Source organism: Malaya genurostris, chromosome 1, assembly GCF_030247185.1.
Source record: "Malaya genurostris strain Urasoe2022 chromosome 1, Malgen_1.1, whole genome shotgun sequence".
Classification (NCBI taxonomy): Eukaryota; Metazoa; Arthropoda; class Insecta; order Diptera; family Culicidae; genus Malaya; species Malaya genurostris.
Genome location: NC_080570.1, coordinates 80,927,735 through 80,947,707, shown reverse-complemented (window position 1 = coordinate 80,947,707; position 19,973 = coordinate 80,927,735). Strand labels below are relative to the sequence as shown.

At 38.6% G+C, this 19,973-nt stretch overlaps 1 protein-coding gene across 1 annotated transcript; it reads right to left on the bottom strand.

Moving 5' to 3' along the window:
* Positions 1 to 9,980: 9,980 nt before the first annotated feature.
* Positions 9,981 to 15,059, bottom strand: LOC131440620 (pinin). The gene is made up of 5 exons (XM_058612059.1): positions 14,884 to 15,059; positions 14,683 to 14,805; positions 13,972 to 14,621; positions 10,382 to 10,687; positions 9,981 to 10,326 (listed from the first exon to the last, which is right to left on the bottom strand). Exons 1-5 carry the CDS (start codon positions 14,904 to 14,906, stop codon positions 10,175 to 10,177), a joined length of 1,254 nt encoding a protein of 417 aa, XP_058468042.1. The 5' UTR covers positions 14,907 to 15,059; the 3' UTR covers positions 9,981 to 10,174.
* Between the last annotated feature and the right edge of the window lie 4,914 nt (positions 15,060 to 19,973).

Genomic DNA, 19,973 nt, shown 5'->3' with positions numbered 1-19,973 from the left:
ACATTCGAATCTTCCTGATTCAGTACGCCTAGTAGTATCGAACAAGATCTGCTTGGCACGTCGGTCTTCTGGCGATTCCAGCGAAATCAGAGGTTTTACACCCACGGTTTCAACCTCAAAATATTGGTTTACAAGATCATGGAGCAAAAAATCTGTAGTGCCATAGCACATATGAAGCGATACATGATGGGTTTGCTGTGTTTCTTTTTGTTCGCCACCAAAAATCGTCCAACCAAGGCGTGTTTTAGCTGCAACAGGTTCACGATAATGCCTTTCACGTTTGTCTAAAGTCATGATCAGTTTCGCATTATCCAAACCAATAAGGATCCGAGGTATTGCATTCGAATAACTACTAACTGGAAGCCTCTTCAGGTGAGCAAATCTGTTGGCTAGATAATCGTAATCCAAACTTTGATGAGGAAGGTCAAGGCGAGGAACCGTGCGAACACCTGAAATAGTGTATTGCTGAGAACGAGTGCCCGAAATGCTCACTTGAACCTCACGTGAGGTCGACTCCTTTCTTGTCACACTTCCTGTCCACTGGATGCATAGTGGAGTGACATTTCCATTCAACTCCAGCTCATCAGCGATTTCTTCTTCCATCAACGTAAGATTAGATCCGTCGTCCAAAAATGCGAAGGTTGAAATAGACTTTCCTTTATGTGACAGAATGACAGGAATCACTTTAAAGAGAATACTTTCCTGATTAGAGCAGTGAGCGGAAATAACACCAGTGGAAACTGTTCGTTGAACTGAGCGAATTGGCTTTGTATGTAACAGACTATTATGATACTCTTTACAACCATCGATTTCACAAAACTGTTTGGATCTACACGGCCACTTACCGTGACTTCCCAAACAATGTTGACAAAGCTTCAAACGTTCCACCAGTTGTCTTCTTTGATCTAGGCTTAAATTCTTAAATTTATCGCAGTTCCGCAGTTTGTGATCATTCTCATTACACGCTGCACATGATTTGGAGGTGGCGTTTTTAGTTTTAGTTTGGTGTTCTTTTCTCGAATGTATCTCAATTTCATCATTCTGTCCGAAAGAATGTGCGCTCACGAAACCACCTTTTTCCTTCTTGCTCCGACGACCTTCGTCATGACTGCAGTCTGGCAGCAAGACCTTACAAGCAGCAGTTCTGATAGCCGTAACGTATTCACTAAATGCCTTCAGCGATACTTCCGGTATTTTCTGGGTATGTAGCCCCCATTCCAACCGTAAATTTGGTGGTAGTTTTCCTACTAATTCCGATAGTAACATGGGGTTTGCCAAATGGTCGTGTAGTTTGGCACCTTCGATGTAAATCACCAGGTTTTTTACCTCCCTTCCGAAATTTATAAGTGTATCAAGTTTGTTGATATTTGGAGGAGGAGCACGACGAATCTTTACTAGGAGGCAATGAACCAATTGTTCTGGCCGCCCGCATTCATCTCGCAATATTTGAATTATTTCGGGAATCGCTGCTGGTAGAGTTAAAATGCTCTGAACCTTTTCTCTTGCACTTCCCACTAAGGATTTTTGTAATCTAGCTAGATTCTCGTCTTGCTGAATTCCACACATCATTGTAGTAGACTCAAACGCATTAATAAACAGTGGCCACTCAAGCGGGTCACCCGAGAACTTTGGTAAGTCACGCGACACTACTTGACGTGCTGCCCATTGCTGTGCATTCAGAACTCCTTCAGTCGCCGATGTACAGTGATTATTAAATGATTGTCCCATATTTGATTGCCTATCAGGGCGTCCTTGTTCGCTCTGAAGCGGTTCAGCGATTGCTGTCGCACTTGTCCGAGGGCGTGACACATTTGATTCTTCCATATTCGGTGCTCCACTTGCGAACCATCTCAAATAGTTCGACGGTGTATGTGGGTGCACGGGAATTGAAGCCATGAAAGGAGTTTGCTGTTGACTGTTACCAAAACTCAAGTTTTCATTCACGGGCCAATGTGTAGAATAGAATGGCGGTACAAACGATGCTCCCGCTTGGTTTCCTTTAGGATGCGAAATAATATTTCCTCGTCGCAAGTCAAATAGTTGTGGCGTCACTGTTTGCTGTTTACCAAATGCATTGAATTGACTTCGTTCGCCGGAATCATTCTGAACAGGAACTTGACTTTCCATTATAGGTTCCGCGCCTAATTGCGTGCCTTCTGGTGGTAATGACGGCATAAACGATGTTCCCGATTGGTTTCCTCTAGGTTGCGTAAAATAACTGCTGTTTCGATTTCCAAATTGCTGTTGTACTGTTCGCTGTTTACATAATATATCCAATTGATTCCGCTCACCGGAATCAGTCCGAACAGGAACTTGACTTTCCATTATAGGTTCCGCGCCTAACTGCGAGCCTTCTCGTGGACCTGACTGACTCGTCGGTGGGATGTGCTGTTTAGACGGACCTGATGGATGTTGTTTCTGTTGATCTAGACGGACGGCATTATGCTGCGATGCTGGAAACAGTCGTGTAAACGAGTTTGAATTAACAGTGTTGATTACTTGCGATGGAAATTTACTGTATGCTGAACCAGAACTGGGAATCGGTGGAACGTGCGTTTTTGTTGACATTCTATTGAATTCAACCACGGCTTTCTTGGTAGACGTGGACGGAACTACACTACAATGAATACCTGTGGATATCGACTGGACTGGCGTTATTACACTTTTGTTTTTATCTGCTTGTACTATATTCCCTATAGAAATAACGGGTGTCGATGCTTTTGCATCCGCGTTTGGATTTACTGCCATTGTGCTTCCAGACTGATCAATCCAGGTTTTTATTTCAGTTCTGTGACTGTGACTACTTTTACAGCTGATTCGGCTTGATGTACTGGTTCTTAGTCGCATTTCTGTATGAATCTCGGCTTCCAGTTGGTGCTTCTCAGCTAAATAAGCTCGTTCCCTTTCCGCTTGTTGTAATAACAGACGATCATCGAGTGTTTTCGCTTCTTTGAGCTGCCTCAATCGTAAACGAGCACTTGAGGTAGTCGAGCAGATTGACACTGTTGAATTACGGTCGTCATCTCGACTTGAACAATAACCACAACGCCATGGTTTGTTGCAGATGGAAGCCTGTACTCCTGCACACGTGAAGTGAAACCACTTTTCACAACAGTCACAAGCGACCATATCTTCGGCATGATCCGGTCGGTTGCAGACCTTGCAGCTGCCTGTAGGATGGTCTCCGGACGTACTCATAACGAAAGGGATCTCTTCAGATTATAATTTTCGAGAATGTTGTAAACTTTTCCGTAGTTCGGTTTTCCGCAACTCGACTGCAAATATACTTTTATTGTATCTAATTATTAATGAAATGAAATCAACTTACAAATTAGTTTCCTAACCATCAAATAAATCCAAAGAGAACCACGTGCTTATACAATGAATATCTATATGCTGCTCATAGAATTATTCCGTTAGCAAACATTCTTTTCATTTAATAAACGTACTTACGTATCCGTACTATTTAGATTTAAGTATACATTTTCTTTAGGCTTTTCTAATTAGCTGTGATAACTGTCTGTGATTTTAGGTTATTTAATAGAAATACATAAATTCAATTAGTATTATTAATCAATTCATCGAATAAAATAAACAACCTTGAACTGTAATCGTCTACAGTTAATTACGTAGAATAATCTTTAAATCAAAGAACTGCTTTGAATTGGAAATACAATTAACCTTTAGATTAAATCAGAACAGACGGCTTAACTAGTTTCTAACTTTCTTCTTCTTTATCTTATATGACCTGTCACCATAACTGGATATGACGCATTGCGTCGATATCTTTTCACGTCGATATAATTTGCTCGATCAAAAGGGCCTATCGCCTTTATTCCGCAACAGTTGAACTTATCGTTCCAGCAGCGAGGAGACTGCTTTAGCCCGTATAACGATTTCTGTAAACGACATACCATTCCAGGAGGAGCCTTCACGCCCTCAGGAACATCGATATAGATTTCCTCACGCAGCTCGCCATGCAAAAACGCCGTCCTAACATCCATTTGATGGAATATACAGCGTTGCTGAACTCTAACTGCTAGCACGGTCCGAATGGTAGGCAGTCTCGCAACCGGCGCATACGTCTTTGCGCTCAACCGCGTTTCCATGCTCATTTTCTTGATACGGAAAACCCATTTACATTTCAACGGCTTCACTGCTTCAGGGCATAGTACGAATTTCCACACGTTGTTAGCGTTCAGGTACGTTAGCTCATCCTCAACCGCTTTCAACCACGATTCACGATCATTGCGGCTTGCAATATCGTTGAATGTACACGGCGCATCTGTTGAAGTAGGAATGAAACCAGCAGAGGTTGCTCTGAAACCGGTGAAGACATCTAGGAACTTACCTGGGAGTCTGCGCTCCCGTTCGCTGTGCCTGGTGATTGACTCCGCACAGTCGTCACTTCTGTGATGCGAAGGAAGCGCCCCAGGGTTTGATACACCGGCTGGCGTTTCACCTTCATTCGAATCATCGAGATTCATCGTCGGATTCATACTCCGGCAAGCTATCAGCATCACAGTCCGCTTCTGGCAAGTTAACAGCAGCATTCTTTGTTTCTTCCCCCTCTTGCTGGTAACGTACCTTCCTAGATGTCTGATTCCAAAGACGATATCCGTTCGGCGCGTACCCAATCATTACCGCCTCACGACTCTTGCTGTCCAGTTTGCTTCGCCTTTGATTCGGAATCCAAGCAAATGGTTTGCAACCAAATATGCGCAGTTTTTCAAAGTTTGGCTTTACTTTCAACCAACACTCAGCAGCAGTCACGTCACAGACTAACAGACATGACAGTATGAGTAAATTCTTATAAAAATAATTTTTCGTGATGCACTAGTTCCACCTATATTATACTGCGCGAACTATTTACTATCTGTACACCCCTTGTGTTATGCACAAGTTTTTTTACTAGTTGGTTTCCCCTCGTTTGTCAACACCGATCAGCTGCTTGCAGGGATGCCTGATTTCATCCAAATATTTGAAAATGAATAGTCACAATAAATTATTGGATTACGTTGATAATATATTTAACTTTTTCACGATGTTGGAAGGTAACCATTTATTTGACTCAGCGTTGTTCATCTAGACTATTTTTTATTGTGTTGGTAGTTTTCACCCGAAATTAAGTGGCGGCAGACCAGAAGCAAGTAAATATTGTAACAAAACGGGTTCGATTTTGTATTGTGTTGGAGGATGAGAATTATGTATATAGTTTTGGCAATATGTATTAAATCTGTATCCTGCATGAAATTCGCATGGACGTATACAAAACAATACATTACAGGTAATTCTGTATAATTGGCAACTCTGTTGGGAAATGAAAAAAATAAACAGATCTAGATGACAGACAGGATGTTTTTGATAGGGTAACGTGGCGCCATCATGACACATGTGAGTACTGTCCCAAATAAAGGAATATTCGAAATGACCGTTAAAATGATTGAAGAATCCAATTTGAGTGTCCTGTCTGTTAGTCTGTGGTCACGTGTCCTTTCAGCGCACTAGTTGGACTTCGATGCAGCAGGTACGTCCCCATGAGAGCCGCCTCAGACCACAACTGCTTCGGCATATGAGAGTCCAGCAGCATCGTTCTCACTTTCTCAATCAACGTTCTATTGAAACGTTCCGCAACGCCGTTTTGTTGCGGCGAATAAGCAACCGTAGGCTGTGGCGAATAAGCAACCGTAGGCTCCTCTACTCTTGTAGTACATATGTTGCTCGTTTGAACAGTATTCGCGACCCTGATCCACCGTCAGCTTACTGATCTTGCATCCCCAATGGGTCTTTGCCATCGCTTCATACTCATACTCCTTAAAGCGTTCGAATACCTCCGATTTCTTCCTAATTGGCTGTATATAGGCGAAGTGAGTAAAGTCGTCGATGAACGAGACAAAATATCTAGATCCGACCCAAGCTGGAGGATCGATCGGTCCTCAAACGTCAGAATGCACCCGTTCTAACGAACGAGTGGCTCTCTCTCGAGGACTATCGAACGGCTCTCTGCATTGCTTACCTTGCACACACGTGTCGCCGAAACTAATTTGTTTTGGTTTCAGTTCAAGTCCTGTTGCAATACCATGCTTGACCAGGGTGTCTATGGCTTGCTGAATCTGCTTGAAACGCTCGAATGCCTGTTGGCATTCCGTTGTCAACTGGAACCTTAACAGCGATTTTAGCAGATTGTCCAGCGGGAAGCGAAGCATTCACATGTTCGGGACAAACTTTCCGTAATAATTGATCGCCCCGAGGAAGGAACAAACACTGGAACGTCAGTGAAAGGTGAAAGCTGCAATATTGCCTCGATTTTCGCTGGATCTGGACGCAGACCTCGATGGTCAACAATGTAGCCCAGATACGGTATCTGTTTCTTGCCGAAGGTACATTCTCGGCTCGAATTGTGAACCCAAAATCCTGGATTCGCTGAAGAACTGCTTTCAGGTTCCGGTTGTGAGCTGCTTCGTCTTCACCGCCAACGAACACGTCGTCGAGATAACCGGAAACTTTTTCCAAGCCAACTAGCATGATGTCGATGAGCTGCTGGAAGATACCAGGTGCTACCTGTAGAGTACACAGGAGAGATTATTATATCAGACCTATTTCTCAAATAAAACTATCTCAAAACGCAGAACTAATTTGATGCAAACTTGTATACAACTGTGACGTTCATGTGGTAAAGATGAATTATATTCAACGATACCAGATTGGATGATGCATGATTAATGAATTGATATCATTAAGATATTTAAAATAAAATACATAATTAATTGCAGTTAGTGCCACGCCAGATTAAACATGTACTTTAATAAAAATACTGATAAAACTGATATCACTGTAAATGGAAATTTAGCCTTACCATGGTGACCGTTAATTTTCCAATAAACAACTATACTTCGTTGATATGGAAACTGATTTATTATGAATTCGTTGGGAAAAGGGGAAACTGAAATTAATACCTAAGAATTAGAATCATTCTGTGAACTAAACTTACAGCGAGTAGACGTATTTGGTCTAGTCTGAAAATTTTAAATTTTCTCTCAAGTTCAAAACTGGAAACACGTGTGTCTTACTTTGGTTACGACACTACCTTTACACCAGGTGGAAGACGATTGTAATGAAACAAACCACGGTGTGTGTTGATGGTGAGCAGATGACGAAGCTGCTCGTCGATCTCAACTTGCAGAAATGCATCCGAAAGATCGATCTGGCTGAAGACTTTGCAGTTGGCCAGCTTAGCGAAGATGTCTTTCGGAAGAAGAAGCGGGTATTGGTAAGGCTGCAGAGCGGAGTTGAGTTATGTGGAGTAATCCCCGCAAACACGAATGGCACCATTTGCTTTGCACACAAAGACGATTTGTGCTGCCCACTCCGAGTAGTCGACCGGTGTAATGATGTTCAGCTACTGTAATCGGTCCAACTCTTGATCGACTGCGTCGTACATAGAGTACGCAACCAGGCGTTTGGTACAGAAAACGGGCTTGCACTGCTCCTTTACGTCTAACTTCACCTATACCTTACTGCAGAGCCCGAGTTTCTCACAGAAAACTTTTGTGAAATGCAGAACTGAGCGCTGCGCTGGAAGTCGAAGAACTAGATACCTGGCAGTAAAAAGTTGACGGTTGTCGTATGGGCAGTCACGAACATAATGGAACGCACCACAATACCAGCATGGTGTATCGGGTTTCCGCTTTGTGTTGTTCGCATCTGACCTGGGAGACAGCTGACGTCTGTTACGATTACCGTCATATTTCTGCTTGAGCTGATTAACCTGATCGAAAGATGCAGAAGATTCGATCATAGCATTATCGTGCTTGAGATGGATGAGACGCTGGCATTCATTCGATAGTTGCTCCAAAGTGAGGTTATTGTTCTCTTCAATCCTTCACAGAAGTCGGTTCCGAGTCTCTGAATCACGCTCAGACTTTAGTCCGCACACGAACATCAAGCACTTGAACTGTTGCTCTAAAAGCTTTCCCAGCTCGAACTCGACGCAGAGCTTATTCACACGGCAGGCGTAAGCGATGTGGTCTTCGGTCGGATGCTTAGCGATCTGAAGGGTTCTGTATCGCTTGCCGATCACCGAAATTTCGCCCCGAACAAACTTTTCAATTTTGCGGCCGTGTCTGCAAAAGTATGTTCGTTCGGTGTTCTCGGCAGAATAAAAGAGACATACCTTTCGTGTTCAGATGTTCCCAGCTTTCTGAGCAGCAATCTAATCTTCGCTTGATCGTCCAACCGAGCAGCATTCATTTCGATCAGCTCGTCGTACCTCGTGAACCAGGCTGCAAATGTGATGCTACTGTCCGCGTCGTAGCGGAAATCCTTAATATTCTTAGCATGGGAATCGAGAATTTGTTCCGGACTGGGTGCTGCGCCCGCATGCACTTCCGAAACGACTTGTCTGATGAAGTTCTCTTGTGACTGCTGACAGACTATGCTCTCGAGTGACAGTTATGCTGCAACAAAAATTTTCAAACAGTGCATTAGCTTACTTCCGCGAAAAACGCTAAAGTAATTACTTTCTTTAATCAGTAATCTTTTTGACAAAAAATATCTTGTTGAGAATGATGTCTCATATAAAAGAGAATTCAATTTTTTTACCGGAGCAGTTTGGGTTTTGTCATGAACATTCAACTACTCATCGATTTGTACGAGTAACGAACATGATAAAAGCCAATAAATCTTCTGGGTTGTCCACTGGAGTTCCTCTTTTAGACATAGAAAAAGCATTCGACAGTGATTGGCATAAATATTTAATAACAAAAATTTCCGACTTCCAGTGTCCTGTTTATTCGATTCAAATGATTCAAAATTATTCAACTGACCGTACACTCCAGGTTAGCTATCAGAATTGTAAATCTGAATTGCTACCTAAAATTCTGAAAATGATTTTGAAGCGTCCTCCCTGGTTTAGTACAAATGAGTTACACGGACTCACAAATATAGAACCATTAGACGTAATGTCTCATAATGTTATAAGCAAATTCCGACAAAAAATGATGCAATCTTCAATTGAATCGATTCGCTCTCTGTATTAGTTAGTAGGTTAGTATGTAAGTTCCTTTTCCCCATTACACAATACAAGTAGGTTCACAATTTTCCCTACACAAAAGACTCGCAAAATTGCGGAAGCAAAAGATGTCTTAACAGTAATAACCAAATCAAGTATATAATAGGGCTGAAAAGTCACCACTTGTGATTGAACACCCAATTTGAATATTAATAATTTAAGTTTTACTCATATTTCAATAATTATTTATTTAAAAAAAACATAAACATAAACAGTTGCTTCCTGTCAGTAACTAACTTACCAGAATGAATCTATCTACACTATTAAAAAGAAACAGCACAGCAATTTTTCTTCCAATAGACTTCTTCTACGCTGATACAAGGAGGATGAATGCAAATACCATTCGAAATACTGGTATCTGTCTGTCAATATTACGTTAGTATTATAACGAAATAGTAAAAAACTTTAATAGTGGAATTTAGGGGAACTTTCATTTTTCTTTCCTAAAACGGTTTACTCAATTCTTTTGCTGGGGAAAGGATATATGAGATTCTATTGTTTATCTAATGCTACTTATTTTTCAACCCAATGTAGCAGAAATTAAGATAGGTCAATTAGATTTTGATTCAATATTTGGTTTCAATCGTGTCGGATCACTTCCAAAAGCCTAAATGACATCGAATCTTAGAATTTTTGACTTGGTGAGCAGAAGAAAAAATAATATATTAAAACTGGACAATCGACCAAACATATTTGGAAATCACTTGTCTAGTGAAACAACTAAAAACAATATTGAAACAGAGAAAAAAATATTTGGAAATCAAATTTAGAATAATTCCGTAACACTATCGGATTGTGAACTTTTGAAAAAGCGCCCAGGTGAATATAGTGAAGAAAGACGTTGTCCTACTTCAAAATAAACTAGAGATTGTCATGACCAGTCCTAAGTAGGAAAAAAATAAACAAAATCTTTAGTTTTAATTATTTTTAATGAAATTTTCATGTTGACACTTTAATGATCGAATACGGAAACTCATTAGTAAAAACAAACTATCCAAATGTTCCCGCTCTGCAATGTACAAATTCTTCTCATGTATTTGAAACTCTGCGTCTCCGTCTACTTTCTATGGTTTATAGAGTGCAGTGGTATAACGTGCAAAAACATTACTCACAATCGTCATCTGTTTTGAATGTGATCTGCAAATTTTCACCCTGTACCAAAAATGAAACATTTTCAGGTTCGTCATTACCGTTGATTGAAGGAATAGACGATCCTTCAATTAAACGCACAACTTTGTGGGCAGGATCCGATTTTTCTGGAAAAATAGCAGTATTATTGAAGTAAGATGATTGTTATACAGTGATATTTACCTTGTTTGATTTCAGGATTTTGGATAGTAATTTTAAAATTAGGAGCTACCATGGAAGAAGGTAGTGCTGGTCCTTCAACGTTCTCGTAATTATCGTTTTCATTGTAGGGACTATTTAAATTGTCGTCTTCATTAGAATCGTCGTCCTCGTCGGCAATTGTGTGGTCGTGTTTCGAAACATTTAAATTAGCAGAATCCAATTTGGAACGATTCGCATTTTCTTCAAGTTTCTTGATGTCCGCTTGAAAACGAGCCTCCACATCGGCAATACTGTCGAGTACTTCTTGACGCCGTTTTTCTATTATTCCTGTTTACATGAAATTTGCGTTAATGCACTTATTCTTTTAATTATACTTTTGTAATATACTGAATGATATATCAGGTGTACAACTTTGCTTCCGCCGTTTTCCGATAGGTGGTTGTACCGGTTGAGGCTGGTTAAAATAAATAGATGATAATGCCTTTAAAGTGAGTGTGTACAGTGCCTAACGAATTGTCATCGCCGTTTCAGTGACAGTTGTTCTTGTTTTCGTATTATTCACACTCGAAAATGTCTGTTTATGTGCCCAATTCTCGCCATTTGCAGGAAGTTTTACTTTTCTGTTACAATTCGAAAAAAAATGCAACTGAAGTGCATCGAATGCTTTCAGAAACTTACGGTGATGCTGCTCTGAGTAAAAGAACGTGTCGGGAGTGGTTTCGAAGACAAACATGATGGTGGAAGAGAATAAACCTTCAAATATGAATAACAATTTACTACGCTCTTAAAACCGGATAAAACCATCACAGGAGATCGCTACCGAACGCAACTGATGCGCCTTAGTCGCGCGCTAAAAGAAAAGCGGTTACAGTATCAGGAGCGACATGACAAAGTCATCCTGCAACACGACAATGCTCGGCCTCACGTCGCAAAAGTAGTCAAAAAGTACCTGGAAACGCTGAAATGAGAAGTCTTGCCCCACCCGCCGTATTCCCCAGATGTCGCCCTTCTGACTTCCACCTATTCCGTTCGATGGCACATGGCCTGGCAGATCAACATTTTCAATCCTTCGAAGAGTTGGAAAAATGGATTGCTTCATGGATAGCGTCAAAAAAGGACTCCTTTTTTCGAGCCGGGATCCGAAAATTTCCGGAAAGATGGGAGAAAGTTGTTGCTAGCGACGGACAATACTTTGAATAATACATCTGTAAGCACTTTTTCGCGATAAAGCTTTAAATTTTGGAAAAAAACGGCGGAAGCAAAGTTGTACACCTAAGATATATATATATATATATATATATATATATATATATATATATATATATATATATATATATATATATATATATATATATATATATATATATATATATATATATATATATATATATATATATACCTCGTAGCGCGATAATATTTGATTTGATGTAGAAAATCAAAACTACTTATCGATTTTAATGATTATTGAAGAAAAATATCATTATAATGCTTTATGATAGTGGCCCCAGCCTTTTTATATCGCAGACAACAGGACAAAATATATAAAACCGATGGTTTGCCGAAACGCAAACAGGCAGCGTACAATTTACCATCGTATATATTATATCTGTACCATCTTTCACGTTCTGTACCTTTTTCTGCACTCAATTGTGCCAGTACTTCCTATACTTGTTTCCCTCATTTCAGTACTTGGTTTTGTACTTTCTGCACTTGTTCCTGTACCTTCTTTATTTTTTCCTGAACTTAGCTTCTGCACTTGTTCATTTTATTTCTGTACCTGTAGCTGTCGCTGTGAATTTCTCACAGCTCAAAAATTATCTTTGGATGGAAATTATTTCGAATACTCTTAAATTAGAACAATCGAAAGACCCTCATGATTGCTCGAGATTAGTGAAGTAGAATGGTAGAGTGTTCTGTAAAAATGAATCATCTGACAATTGTTTTTGATTCGATCTCAACATTTTTCCCCAAATCATGCACACACGTACACTTCGCACTTTAAAGCAGTTTTTTCCTGCTCTTAAAAGTTCCAAATGATTCAAGTAAAATACAACAATATCAGTTTGACGGTTTATGAGCAAGAGAGTGAATCATTCGAACAGGTAAAACATGTCGATGAGTTCCCAAATCTTCGTTCAATCGATGTAATTTAAAAACAGAAGGCAAACAGGATGGTTCGAGTACATTGGACGAAACTGTTCATAGTTACTCAAATGCAAATAATTTTAAATTTCGGAATACTCTGGGTTGATATAATTTAAATCGCGTTTGGGCCAATTGAAGACGTTTGGACTCAAATAAATAACCCAACTTGCAATTTGAAGCAATTGACGAAATTTGGAGGTCGTTTCGAAAAAATTTTATGCCAAAAAAAAAACAGAAAACATTCTTCTAATTCGAATGGAATCGTTCCGAAAAGTAGAGAGTCGAACAGTTTTGGTGTTTGAGTTAACGGTCTTAATTTGAAGTGGCAGCTGAGGTGTGCTGATCCTGTTATCTCAGTGCATTGTAAAAGCAATAATTATATCTATCAAGAAGATACAATTCACATTTCTGGAATTTTAGGGAAACAACGAATCATAATAAAACGTAAATCACTTTCTTTTCTTATAGTCGTTTTATAATTTGACTTTACGGTATTGAACCCAAATTTATACATCGGAAAATGGAAACTTGCATACTGTTCATTTGGCGCCCTTACTTAATTGAACATATGATTCGAAATAAAGAAACACGTGAATCAAGTAGGCTCAATGAAATTTTTGCACAAATCAGCTCGTTTGGCGCCAAACGGTTTTATTAATAATCTAGTATACATATTTGGCTCTCCAGCGGGCAGAAGCATTGCATAACTCGATACGCGCCAAACAATAATTGGAGATCTAGCATGCATTGAATGAAAAATTTCCAATTCTAAACGAACCAATTTCCTAGTTTTTCTCGATTTTCTCGAAGGATTTTCCTTATGTACTATAGCATAAAACCTCCGCATAAACGTCACCTTTCGAACAAAAAAAAATCATTTGAAGATCGGCCCACGCATACCAGAAAACATTAGCAACACTTTTTTCGCTATTATTTTATATATATAGATATGACGTTGCATATTGGGTTTTGGAAATCCATCTCAACTCATGAAGTGAACAGTTTCAAACTAGATAAGTATATGGAATCATAATTCAATCGTTGTTGATAGAAAAACTTGTTTTAATCCACCTAGTGATCATTACACCACTCATTTCTCATGTCAATCATACTATCATATATAATACTGTGGTATTCTTCAAAATAATTTTCTTCGATTCTTAAAAGAATAACCGAAATCGGCTTGTTTGACCGTCTACTGATAAAAACTATCAATTAAAGAAGATTCGAGGGCGACTTAGGAAACTTTATACAGTTTTTCGCCTTTTACACACTACTAATTACGTATTTACGTTATTATACAATATTTAGTGTCCACACAGCAAAGTTAAAACAAGTTTTAAAAATTACCGGGAAATTTATTCACCAAGATAATTTCCAAATGTGTTTTAACGCTGCAGTTTGTTACTCGGTATAATCGTAAAAACTTACTTTCACATACAGAACAAAAAATACTTATCACTTACTTCTATGTTCTTCTTGACTATCTTTGAGCTTCTTTTCCGTTTTGATATTCATTTTTTTTGGCAAATAAAATATTTGGGGTCTTGTACCAGTTTTTATGTAGTTGGCAAAGGGTTTGTTAGAAACCTCCCAGGATTCTAGATCCCTCATTTTTATCATTTTTGTTTCTATTGCTCGAATTTCCAATTGATGTCGTTTGCGTCCTGTAAATAAGCATTGCTTTTGCTTGCGAAGATTTTCTCGTTCTATTTTCTGTTGTTCTTCCAGTTTTTTTTCAATTTGGGCTTTTTTTTCTTCTTTCGGCTTAAGCTTGGATTCTTCTTGAGAAAATTTTTGCAATGTTCCTAAAAGTGATCCGAAAATTCGACGATTTCGCGCCCGAGATTGCTCGTCAGTTCCTTGAGCTGCTACTATTTCTTGCCGTGTTGGTTGCTCTTTAATAACTCGTGAATGTATCCTTGGTTTATCGAATTCAACATCACGATTTGGTGGACCGGAGAGTCTACTAAATACAGACTTTGTTTCACATACGGCACGCCGTTTTGCTTGGTTTTGTCCTTCAAAAAAATGGCGATCTTGTTCTGTTTTTCGAGCGAGTTCATATACATTCAGGTTACGCTTCCTGATTTCATTTCTGGAGTATCCACCGAAACTACCAACAAATAGGCATGAGTAATTTGAATTGGCTATGTAGCATAATTTTACTAACATACCTATTTCCAGTATTGTATTGCTCCGTGGCTGAAGGATCCCTACCAATGATTTTTCGAATGGTATCATTTAGACCTTTAAGATTATCGCGAGCTTTATTCAACTCTTGTTGTAAATCAGTATACCTTATCGCAGTGAGAATGAATCAATATAAAATAACCGCTTTTATAATAGCACAATATGAAGTGTACACATTTCCTCACCCTTTAACAATATCAGTCGCCATTGTTGCAATCCTTTGCACTAATGTCTGGTAATTTAGGTCCTACGAAATGAAAACTTATTCTAATTCAAGCATTTCTATTACCCTTCATAAATTGAAATTTTTTGACTCGCGAATGAAAATTGGACATGTTTGCTTCTAATCAGGGATGCCAAATCAAAATAGATATATCGACAGCAGAGATGCCAGGTAAAAATTTCAAATATTTTCTGACAGGGTTGGAAAAGTCTTGTATATCCGAAAAAAAAAACCCTCTCAGCAGGCCGTTCAATTTTGTTGGTCTTTGAGCGCTTGTTGAACGACGTATTGCACGAAATATTCGTTCAATTTGCTGGAACGGTTTGTTGTTGTTTTATATCTTGCAAAAATAGTGTGAAAATTGAGTGTTACCTTTACATAGAAAAAAAATTGTTGTTATTCTACGTGAAGTAGAAGTATTGTGCAGGTATGCATTGCTAGTTTAAACAAATAAATGGAAAAAAGCTTCAGAAATTCTGCAGTAAAACTAGTCCAACAGGGCTCCAACTCCTCATGTTAAAAATGGCTCAACAAAGGACCTCTGTCTGCCAGGTAATTTGGGCTTTTTTTTCTTCTTTCGGCTTAAGCTTGGATTCTTCTTGAGAAAATTTTTGCAATGTTCCTAAAAGTGATCCGAAAATTCGACGATTTTACGAAAAAAAAGTACAGGTGTGTAATGTCAGAGTCATAACTGGATATCGTGAATACGAATAAAACTGGCACTCTTTCTTTATACTTCCGAATATAAATTAGTTGATCGATTGTGTTAATTGTGCAAGTTTTGCCCTTTTACACTACTAGAATTTGAAACGATACACCCAAACTACAGTACAGATTAGTTACATCAAACATTCTGACACACAAATATTACAAAATAAACAGTATAGTCTTTATGATAAAATATTGGTGGTTTTAGAAAGAACCTCTTATGCAGGCGGATAAAATTATTCGTCACGGTTTTGAAGGAATTCTCGAATTTTTCTTGTAACACGGCTCAGTAGGCGGCGCACACCTTCTTCGTCCATCGTTTTAGCTATCTTATTCCACCAGGTCGTCATCCGATTGATGTCTTTGACAACGTTTCCCTTTGCCTTGAGTCTCCTCTTCATGATTGCCCAGTATTTCTGAATAGGGCGGAACTGGGGGCAGTTGAGTGGGTTAAGGTTTTTCGGAACAAACTGGACCACTTTCTCTGCATACCATTCTTAAACGGCTTTGCTGTAATGACAGCTTGCCAAATCTGGCCAAAACATTACAGGATGGTCGTGGGATCGAATGAACGGCAAAATTCGTTTTTGGAGACACTCTTTTTGGTATAGTTCCGATGTCATTTGTCATATTTGTAACGAAAACTTTCGTTTTTTTTTTTGCCGCAGCTTCAAATGCCCGGCCAAATCATAAATTTTTTTGCAAATTTGTCGGCAAAAACAAATTTAAATTTGGCTGGAACATCCCCCCGAGCCGTTGCCAAGTAAAATTTTTGACCTGGGATTTGACCGAAGTCAGCCTTGACACAGGTTTCATCGTCCATCAGAAGACACCCGTGGAACTTGGTCAGCACCTGGTCATATAGTTTCCGAGCACGAATTTTGACCACACTATTCTGTTTCATGGTCTGATTTGGCTGTTTGCTAGCTCGATACGACTTGATTCCTTCCCGGAGTCGAGTTCTCCTCACGGTACTATGGGCAGCACCGAATTTTCTGACCAAATCACGGTCCGACAGATTAGGATTCCTCTTAATCGTCTTCAAAATCTTACCACGCAATTTCCGGTCGTCAGTTCGACTCCGACGATCGGCTTGAGGCTTCCGAATCGTCGTCAATGTTTTCTTATACCGTTTGATAACGCGCCATACGGTATTTCTGGGCAATTTCAGCAGTTTAGCTAGCCTAGATGCAGACCACAATGGATTTTCCAAATAACTGTGCACATTTTTTTTCCTTCTTTCGGCTTTCATGTTGATTGTTTACAAAGTACAGTCGATTTTCGGAATGTCAAAAATCATACGTGAAGCTGACAAAATTCCCGACACGTGGGCGCCAAGAGCTTCCGTCCACCAGGAGCGCCACAATATGAGCAAAAGTTTGTTCCAATTCTAAATGAAGCAAGCTTTACTGTAGCCATGTGCGGGGTACATTATAAAATTTCGCGATAATGCCGTTTACATTAACAAAGATTTATGAATATTCATGAGGCCAATATATCTTCAACAATTGATGGTTAGAATTTTTTGTTTACCAAACAAGTTCAAAATTTACATTTAATAGAAAATTAAATTTGCGTACAACTCTGTCGAAAAAAAAATACATCGAATACAACGAAAATTAAATTGTTAAATAAATATAATACTTCTACAAGAAAATTAACAAAAACGCATGGTAACGTTCGAGGGTGATTCAAATCTAATTTCCATTTCCATCGAAAATTTTTTCGGTAGCTGGCACCAAAAGAGATTCCGAGCATATCCCTCTTTGTCGACGAATAAGTTTTCCGCGTTCTTACTACTCTTTGCCACAGTATAGTATAAAATAAAAATAGGAATTTTGTAGCTAAGTAAAACTTCTTTGAGTTATCCCATAGTAAATCGCGAAAAATATATGGAATTTAATAAAGATATCGTATGGTTTTTAGCCACAATAATATCGTATGCGAATCATAGGACCGCCTTATGAAGAACGAAAATTGGAATTCCAATAAAAAGCCTTAGGAATATTTAGGGTATATTTTTCATATTATTCTTTTGAAATCATCATAAGATTTGCCTTATAATTTTCACTAATCATTTTGCCTGAGTGTAACACCAATAACAGGTGGATTAAAACATGTTGTGTGTGTTTGTTATTATGTTGTTGTTGTCAAACTTTATTTGTTTATTTGTTTATTTGTTTATTTGTATGAATAGTATCATCTGACATATTTTGTCTTAATGAAAGAGAAATAAAAATAATGACTAAAAACTTAAAGCTAATTAATCACAATGTGGAATCGTTGACGAAACACAACAGGTGACACATTAAAATCAAAAAGATGAAAAAATTCGTTGAACCGCATGCAGACTATTCGAAAAGGTTCGTGCTGTCCATACACTCTGTTCCTCTGTTCCTATTTACGTCAATATTATTCTTAAGGTGTGTCCTGGAAGCTGTTCTTTGCACATCTGATTTCTTCATTTTTTTCGTTACTACAAGCAGAAGCAAAATAGTTTTTCTCGTAACTTTAAATACCAAGATTTCACCTCCGTTTATGAAGTCTGTGTTTTCGTTTTCATGTGGCCTAGTAAAATGTAATGAAGGCAGCCCACCCGAAAGCAAAACAGCAAGCGTACTTATAAACAAGTAGACTCTTATGAAGTAAAGAGGATGTAATGAAAACTCGTGAAGATAATCAAAAGTCCGGAAAACGACGTAGGAAATTAAACCGTGCCGCATCGCCCCTTATGGAACATGATGTGATTTTGAAATACTTCATTTTTGACTACTGCGTTGATCTTTCAGTGTTAGATTGTTCCTCAATCGAAAGGCGTGCTACTATCGACACAGAAATCAGAACAACTAAAAAATGATGGTTCGAAGATAAGCTTATATTATTCAACAACAACAAACTTTAGTTTGAGTTCTCTATAAAAATGAGTAGTAGTATGAGAGTATTCATAAAAAGATGCCGATTTAAACCTATACCACAGAGAACAGACATCTAAGTAGAGATTTCAATTTGTGTAAGAAATTTAACGGTTGTTTTAAAAAAAGCAATCACCAAGTAGTAATTCTCCTGTAGAGCGACTTCGAGCAGTCCAGTAATCCCTTATGGGCTATTGCATTCGAGCTTCATACAATGGTAATTTGTGCGTGCAAAGTCGTGCACAACGGTTATTTTTAACGAATTTTTACTTGTATGCTTTACACAGCTTTTTTGAAAAAGTTTGTACACTAGCTTGGATGTCTTGTTCTGTAAATAAACCATTTGTAAGGTAAATTGTCTTAATATGTCACCCCTAAGAAAATATTGAGATATTTCTAAATGTAGTTATATATTTGCTTCCAGAATGTGGGTACAGGGCCGGCTCAAGATTCATTTTTGGTGTAGTAATTGTACCAATAGATATCTCATTATTCACGTCGTCACATTATTTAGAAAATTACTCAGAATTTAACAAACAGATTATTATGTAATCAAAACCAGTAGCCTCGGTTCGGCCCTAAGAAGCAATGTCATGACAAAATTTATATGGAAAATGAACAAAACTTCTTTTGTAGTAACACGAAATTTGAATCATTCCTCTACATCTTAAACTTTGAACCAGTGAACAGAGATTGCAGATCAAGCTCCAACTAATGGTTTTTTGGATTAGATGAACGGAGGAATTATTCACGGATCCCTAACATGGGTGTGTAAATATTATCGAATTAAATGACTTTAAAATACAACTCACCTTTAATAGAAATGACCAGAGGGAAGGAGAGAATATGAACTGTCAGGATCATGTCAGTACTAACTATGTTTATTACCTATATTAAATATTAAACACTGATTGGATATAAACGATTTCGAACACTGTTTCGAATTTAGAACTGTGAAAATTGCAAAAAAAAAACTGATCATATTATCTTAGATTAGCACTGCACTGCTAATTTCAATTTTTGATTTACAAAGAAGCAATCTTTATAGTTCTTTAGGTAACATTTAAAGCCATTAGAAAGGCTGATTTTGCATAATGTTCCACATTGTTGTCCATTTCCCGTTGTATGCAAACGACCACCAACAGGATGATGTAATCGATCTTCTTCGAAGGGAAACTGGCTCAGCGACCTGAGCGTTCGAGGTTTTGTACAACGCAAAAGGTCTGCTTTCATTGACGACTGCTCCACCTGACGGCTGAAGTCCAAATGAGAGCACGACCTAAGTGTTTGAGGTTTGATACCACGCAAAAGGTCTGCTTCCATAATTGAAGACTGCTCCACCTGACGTCTGAAGTCCAAATGAAAGCACGAGGCTTTATACCACGCAAAAGGCCTGCTTTCATTGCCAAATGCTCCACCGGACGAATGAAGT

Coding starts and splice junctions, on each gene's coding strand:
- LOC131440620 (XM_058612059.1), bottom strand. CDS start 14,906: ATGGCGACTGATATTGTTAAAGG. Junction 14,622..14,682: donor CAATACAATACTGGAAATAG/GTATGTTAGTAA, acceptor ATTTGTTGGTAG/TTTCGGTGGATACTCCAGAA. Junction 10,327..10,381: donor AAATCCTGAAATCAAACAAG/GTAAATATCACT, acceptor CTATTTTTCCAG/AAAAATCGGATCCTGCCCAC.